Source organism: Montipora capricornis, chromosome 11 (assembly GCF_036669925.1).
Source record: "Montipora capricornis isolate CH-2021 chromosome 11, ASM3666992v2, whole genome shotgun sequence".
Classification (NCBI taxonomy): Eukaryota; Metazoa; Cnidaria; class Anthozoa; order Scleractinia; family Acroporidae; genus Montipora; species Montipora capricornis.
The window spans coordinates 22,539,618-22,547,334 of NC_090893.1; the positions used below are offsets into that span (position 1 = coordinate 22,539,618).

Here is a 7,717-nt window from a genome sequence, read left to right on the forward strand (position 1 = left end):
ATTTTGAGATATTAAAACCGCGTAATATCGACATTTATTTGACTTTTTAAACTTTTGATCTCATCTCTCTCTCTTTGCTCCTTTTTTGGATGACGTGAAAATCAAGAACTGAGGAAACACGTTCAATTTTGCTTTACCCGAAACATTGATTTACACGCATTTTCCCGCGTTTTGTTTTCAAAATTTTGTTCATGCAGAAATAGTAGAGAATCTTTTGAACGGTCACAAGCAGTCCTAACTGAAGATTCTCAAACGAAGTCTTCCTCACTCCTCAGAATCTAAGCAGAGCATCGCAGCTATTGCGTCCTCCATGATGGTTTAGGAAAACCATGGAGTGGGAGAATCATTAACAGAGGATCGCTACAATCGGAAAATGTCGTTCCATTTTCAGCGGATCGGTTTCTGGCCGGTCGGTTTAGCTTAATGGTAAGCACCCTGAGTTTTTAGCCGAATTAAAATTTCGGGTTTTATAATAGAGTGTTAGTTCGTGATGAAGTGCATTAGAATGTGATAAAAAACATTCCGTGTCACTCAAAGCGGAAAGTAGCGGGGTTATCCACTCGACCGTAGAGAGTCCAGGGATTTCAGTGACGTCACTATTTCACACGCCCTCATTTTGCGTTGCTTGGCTTCATCATGGATGTTCAACAGCCTTTCAAGAATCTTAAAAAGGAAGCAGAATGCCCATTGTGCATAGAGACTGTCAAAAATCCCAAGACATTACCATGTCTTCACTCATTCTGCCTGGAGTGTCTCGACAGACATGCAAACTTCGCAAGGAGACAGCTAAAAGCGACAATCAAATGTCCGGTTTGCCAGACTTCATTTCAAATTCCCGAAACATACACCTTCGAAAATTTGCCGTCATCGTTTCATCTCAACCGATTGGTTGATGTTCTGGCTCTAGAAGATGCCAGCGTACAGTCTCAAAGATGCAACAGTTGTGACGAGAACAACACCGCAACATGTTACTGTTTCGTGTGCCAGGATTTTCTGTGCGCATCTTGTTTTGAAGCTCACCAACGCTTGAAGGCCTCAAGGGGTCATCGCAATGTTTTGATCGACAAACTGCAAGCGCAAGATGTGCAAGAGTTGATCCACAGACCCGTGATGTGTTCACAGCAATTTCATGAAGATCAAGCTCTCGAATTTTACTGTGAAGACTGTAAAGTTCTGATTTGCCACAAATGCACTGTAGTGAGTCACGATCGACACTCTAAGACAGACACTCAGAAAGCAGCACAAGAACAAAGGATGCAAATGTCCGACGCTGTGGCCAAAGTGAAAGCGGAAATGGTCAGATATGAGAGTGAAATTAAGAAACAAACTGACCTAAGAAACAAAAGCAAAGTTGAAATTTTGAACGAGGAAAAGAAAATGACAGACACTGTGGAAAAATTGATTCGTGATTTGCGAGAACACGAGAGGAAAATGAAGGACAAGTTTCGTGAAATTTATGAAGCGGAACAAAAACATCACGCAACGCGACTGGAAAACTTCGAGCTGGTTGCCACCCAGCTGAAAAGCTGCTTCGAACGCTGTCAGAGTATCTTGGATAGAAACTTCAGCGTCGAAATTCTACAAACAAATCACGCCATCCTCGGACGTTGTAATGAACTGTTAAATGTAAGAAAACCCGATCTTTACATGTCGCCACATGTACATTACTTGGTGGAAAAGAAATTGGATCTTATGGATCGAGTTGTTGTCACGAAGACTGATCCCTCAAAGTGCTTAGCTGAAGGTCAAGACAGCAAGGAAGTAAAAGAAAGGAAGGAGACATATTTTGTCATTGTTACAAAGGATTCAGAAGAATTTCAATGTTATCAACAAGATGATAAAATCAAAGTCAACATATTGACTCCAGAAGGTGATCAACTAAAAACAGACATTAAAGACACCAAAGACGGCAAATACACAGTGACATACACACCACAAGATGCCGGACAACACAGATTAGAGATCCTTGTGAATGGACAGCCGCTGACTGGTAGTCCTTGGATTGTGCAGATTAATCAGCATCGATATCAATTTGCCTTTCAGTTAGGTTCAGAAGGGAAGGGACAAGGAAAAATTTATGGCATTCACGATATTGATGTGAGTGATAAAACGGGAACGATTGCTGTTGCAGATAGCAGGAATAACAGAATTCAACTGTTTAGCTCTGAAGGAAAGTTTCGAAGGGAGATAAAACTTGATGTTATACCTTCGTCGGTGACATTTACAGACTCTGGCGACCTGATGACTTTAGTTCCGAGCAGCGACAATAAGCTTCGTGTGTTCAGTGAGGAGGGGTACTTCATCAAACACATCAATGATAAACATCTTGATAAACCACATCACCTTTCCATTGCGAGTGATGGTCGTATAATAATAACTGACTATGTAGACAAGAAAATCAAGGTCCTCTCCCCTGATGGGAATGACTTGTTCCAATCCTTCAGTGCCCCAGACTGTAATAAATTCCCGTTCTTCGCTATTTATCACCAGAACAAATTCTTTGTTTCTTATTTCTTTGCTTATTGTGTCAAGGTATTTGACAAAAGAGGAGTGTATTTACATGACATCGGCTGTAAGGGGTCCAATGATGGCCAGTTTGATGGTCCTGGTGGACTCGTTATTGACAAGTACAACCAACTCATTGTGTGTGATTTACGTAACCATAGGCTGCAACTCTTTACCCTGAGCGGCACGTTTTTGAGTAAAATTGATGGACAGTATTTCAAAAATGGCAATCGGCCTTATTACGTTGCTATAAACAGTGGTGGCAGTCTCGTAGTAGGTGGCTTCCTCAACAGCCGCATTTCTGTTTTCCATTAAGATGTGATATATTTTTGCTTTATTAGCATAAGGCTAACGTTTTCTAATCAGACAGCCGAGAATAAAGAAATGAATATTTAAAGTGCTTTGCATAAGCTCTAAACAATGGTGCTTTGAAAATTCGAAATTTTACAAAGAATATTATGTGATCAGTAGCGTCTTTGTCACCCAAGAACTTTTCAGTTTTTGATGGCTAATAACTGCCTCGTTATCAAAGCTAAAGGCTTTTGGAGGTTTAATTAAAAAAGTTAAACGAGTTCTTTTAGCATTTGAAGTCAATTTTTAAACAGCATGATTGATGCCATCTGTGCAAACTCGTATGTTAATGAAACAAAATGTAAAGAAAGCCAAGATTCCCTTATACCCTTCCAATGAAAAGAGCTACGTACTAGAATCTGCAACTACCCTGTAGGAAAGCAAGAGAAAAACGGGGAAAAATCCACTAAAAAAAAACATTATTTTTAGTTTTAAATGGAGAATTTTGAAGGTAATTTGTTTTGTTATCTTTTCTGTAAATTAGGTGTTTGCTTACAATTTGATATCAGTGTTTTAAAGGTAGCTATTGTAGGCAGTAATCAACCTCGTTCCGAAGGCGCTTCCCCCTCCAAGTGAGGGAAATGTCCTGGGAACAAGGTTGTGCAGTGATGTGTTAAGCTGCTTACACCTTTCTCCAATTAAGGACAAGCACTTTTCAGTCGAGATTAGATTAAAAGGAAAAATTTGAATTGACTTAGAAAGTGCTTTCATTTTAACATGGCTTAGCAGTCGTGCATAAGTTTACTTGAATTTCATAAATACTCTTTAATCAATTTTGACTGATCACGATCTTCTCTTATCCAATGCTGTAAAAGATTTCAGCCTGGTTTTCACTAGGGACGCAAGTGCAAGCATAAGAGCGCTTATTTCACCGTGAAAACGAGGTTGAGAAAAGCATAAGCACAAGCACAAGCACAAAGATCAAAACTTTTTCCTTTCCCTTGTTCTTGCGCTTATGCTTGTGTTCGCTTGCGTTGAGTGAAAACAAAACGCAGCATAAATACAAGGAAATTTGCTACGTCCGGCTAATTAAAGTACTCGTTCCAGATTCCCCGCGTCTGAGCAAATGAACAAAATGGCGGATGCCGTGGTTGAATTTGATGCTTATGTCGACGTTCGTTTTCAATAGCATAAGCTAGTGACAACCAGGCGCTAAGCTTATTACATTATGCGATTGGGAAAATAGTCTATTAACGAAAAAGAAGATGGTAAGCACCTGAAACTGTGCTCAGGATTTCCAGACATCTGTGAGAGGTTTAATACTGGCACAAATTATAGGTATTTTCTAGAACCTGTGAAAGACTGTAGAACATAAAACAGCGCACGAACAAGAAGAGATGTGAACGATGAAAATCAGGGTGACTAGAAAGTTTTGCATGAATATGGGGATTGAAATAAAGTTTTGAAAGATCTTAGAACGTTTCGCCTACGTTCAGTTGTACAAGTCTTTCAACATACACGCAGTTTTAATTATAACCTAATTTCGAAAGAAAACTTGGAACATGTGAAAAGACCGGATTTTCAAAATAGGCAGATCAGTGTTAAAATTGTTGGGCCCGGAAGGAAAAGAGCCGCTTCTCTGGTTCATACCAGCGAATTGCAATTATCCATTTTTGTTTCCCTCCAGCGAGCCAGGCAGCGACCGTTGAAATCTGACAGGCTCCGTCTCAGGGTTTTCGACAGTTTTTTAAAGTAGCAGACATATTTCTGAAAGCACCGGAAGTGACATTTTTTGGCGCAGCAAGGTGCCTTGCGAGCGCCGAAGGGGAGAGCTACTAGGGCGCATGCTCCCCCAGGAAATTTGAAAAATAGAACACTCAGAAACGCTGTTTCCAGTGTTTCTGAAACCCAAGAATCTGTTTCCCAGGCAAGGCGGGAGTTCCACTCAAGTTCTCTTTAAAAAGTAAGTAAAACAATAATAATAATAGTAATAATAGTAATAATAATAATAATAATAATAATAATAATAATAATAATAATAATAATAATAATAAAAACCCTGAAATATTGGCATCAAAGTTCCGGATATGAAATGAGAAACGACCGGACGAAACGTCCGGCCTCCGGACTCAAATAAAGACCGTGCTTACGTGCCCGCTGGCGTGAGCAAGGTGAAACGGGAGACGACTGGGAACGAATCAACACCAGGATGACGTTAGGGACTGTGCAATAATTATAAGGAGGGGGGGGGGCCCTAAAACCAGAGGGGGGGGGGCTTAAGTTAAAATAATGGAAAGGAGGGGGGCTCTACATTAGATTTCTCAAGTAAGTTGAGGGGGGGTCTTAATTAAATTTCACAAATTCTATAATGAATAAATATATACATTTTCCAACGTACTCTACCTAAAGAAACACGGTTTACCCGTCATCGGAGGGAAAACAGCACTCGTAGCTCGTGTTCTAGGTGCTGGGGAAGCTCAAGGTAAAGAAAACCCGGATGAGCAGCAATCTAGCAGTTCCGAAGACCAAGAAGATAATGAACAATCAGACGATTCGGAAATTGACCATTATGAAAAACAAAGTTTTGAGGTGCTCTTTCATCCCTGACGACGCAATGAAATGCGTTGCAGTACGGTGAATAAAGGTACGGGTTAGAAGGGGGGGGGGGTCAGAGCTAATCTTGACGCTGCTGGAGGGGGGACCTATCTAATTTTTCCTTTGGTGAAGCTCATTTTAGGACCCCCCCTTCCTGATAATTATTGCACAGTCCCTTAGGCTCTCAGAGAAAAAAGGGGTAATGTAGCAGCTCTCGTAACGTATAATGTGTTTGGCTGGCCACCCTAGCCAAAAACAAAAGACAAACAATTGAAACAATGACTTAAACTTAAAAACAATAGAAGGTATTTTCAATACCAAACAATAACAGCTTACGAGAGCTGGTACACTACTGAAAAACAGGGTATAGCGATATTTCTTGTTTACAAACATGACGTCACGGTACGTCATGGGGAAAACATGCTCTAATTGGTTGCAAATATGACAAGTTTCAGGAATGTCTATGCAAGTTTTCCTAGAATGGCAGCAAGACTGGATATATAAAAGACTTTTTCCAAGAGATTGACTCTGATCTGATAAAGTATGCTTCAAATACGTTCAGTCAAACTATCGCACGCAAAAGTTTGTTTATGATAGCGGCTGCCAAACTCAAACTTCAAAGAACATGTTTTCCCGTCGTGTGCCCCTGCTTAGAAGAAAACGACGGTTTTCAAATTTGCGAACCACCGAACAAAGAGTCATTGTTTAACAGTCTACAGGCCACTTCGGAAAGTACCATAATACTCTTTGCTTGCCCCCAAAATTTTGCATGAGCATTGTTTCCAGTTTCTCTTGGTACTTACAATGGTCCCAAGAGAAAACAAAAACCATGCTTATGCAAAATTTGAGGGGACAAACAAAGAGTAGTATGGTATTTTCCGAAGTAGCCTAATAATTAGCTTCTGGTTTGCGTATTAATAACAATGGGTGACCTCACGAGAAACATTGCTATAAGGATATTGAGCATTCAAAAGTCAAACTTATTAATGCCACATTCCCATCAATCCTTAACCATGCTTTGAACATGTTTGGTTAAACACAGTTTCAAGGTGTTTTTTTTAATCATGTATACTGTTTTTTATCCACGATCAAAACTCAATTGATCTCAAGTATAAGCCTGTCCCACATTTTTATGCGACCGATTTTCATTTCGTAAAACCCAGTTTAATTAAACATGTCTTTTTGGTGTGAATGGGATATTAGATGATATTTGGCAATCTCTATATTAGTATTTATTTGGTCAGTATTCGACATACTTATCACCGTTTAGGCACAGGAGATCTTCGACGGAAACTTGGACGAAAACGTCAATTTAAAATGTAAATACAACTTTACACAATCCCAATTAGCTCTTTCGCGATTATTCCATCTCGTTCACGTAGTAAACTGTGGGCGAATTATCCTAAGACTATAACTATACGAACGGTTTCATAGCAAACAGATAGAATAGCTGAGGTTACACACACCTTGGGTTTATAGCCTTCTGTAGGGTAAATGGCTTGGGTTTGGCTCAGCTCAGGTTTCATGTTACCCTTGGGGATGCGGTTACCCTGTAAAAGACTCCCTTCAGGGTAAAATATAATTAGATATGAGTTCACTGACCTTGCAAATCAGTTCTGCTTTATGATTGGCCAAGCCATCTCAGGGAGCAGATAAACCGTACTTTTTAGTTAGCTCAGGAACTGTCATGGGAAGTTTTTTTAGTTCTTTTTTATGTATCCATGGAAATAACCCTAGGGCATTTTCTGTCTTGGGTAAGCGGGATACGGTACGCACAAAAACGTTCATACCTACGGTGCTTTTAAAGGGAAATCTATTTCTTTACTCCTTTTTGGTAAGAGGCAAGTGTCTCTTTTCTCTTTTTTTAATCTTGATTTTGCCCGCCGCTCCGTTTTTTTCTGCCGCTCATTTTTTCCTGCGGCTCACTTTTTTCTCTCTCCGCTCACGCAAATTGGTTTCTTTTTTTTTTTTCTGCGGCTCACCTTTTTTCGGTTGTCTTAAAAACAAAGACGAAATCAAGATTAAGATTAACTAAGACCCTAAAACCCTAAGACTCGAAAACGAAGAAAATAACCCAAACCCCTCTATTTCGCTAACCTTCCCTAGGTCTAAAGACCAACTTTTAGGCGTAGTTAGGCGTAGGGTTAACCAAATCGAGGGTTTTGGGTTACTTACTTCGTTTTCGAGTCTTAGAGTCTTAGGTGTCTTAGGGGGTCTTAGTTAATCTTAATCTTGATTTTGTCCGCCGCTCCTTTTTTTCCCGCTGCTCACTATTTTTTTTAGGGAGGCGCGGAGGCGCGGTGGCGCGGTGGCCTCATGGTTAGTG

The 7,717-nt window shown here is 40.1% G+C and overlaps 1 protein-coding gene across 1 annotated transcript; it reads left to right on the forward strand.

Moving 5' to 3' along the window:
• The first annotated feature begins 501 nt into the window (after window positions 1-501).
• LOC138024448 (E3 ubiquitin-protein ligase TRIM71-like) lies at window positions 502-3,077 on the forward strand. The gene has a single exon (XM_068871654.1). The coding sequence runs from the start codon at window positions 637-639 to the stop codon at window positions 2,818-2,820; it is 2,184 nt and encodes a 727-aa protein (XP_068727755.1). The 5' UTR covers window positions 502-636; the 3' UTR covers window positions 2,821-3,077.
• Window positions 3,078-7,717: the final 4,640 nt, after the last annotated feature.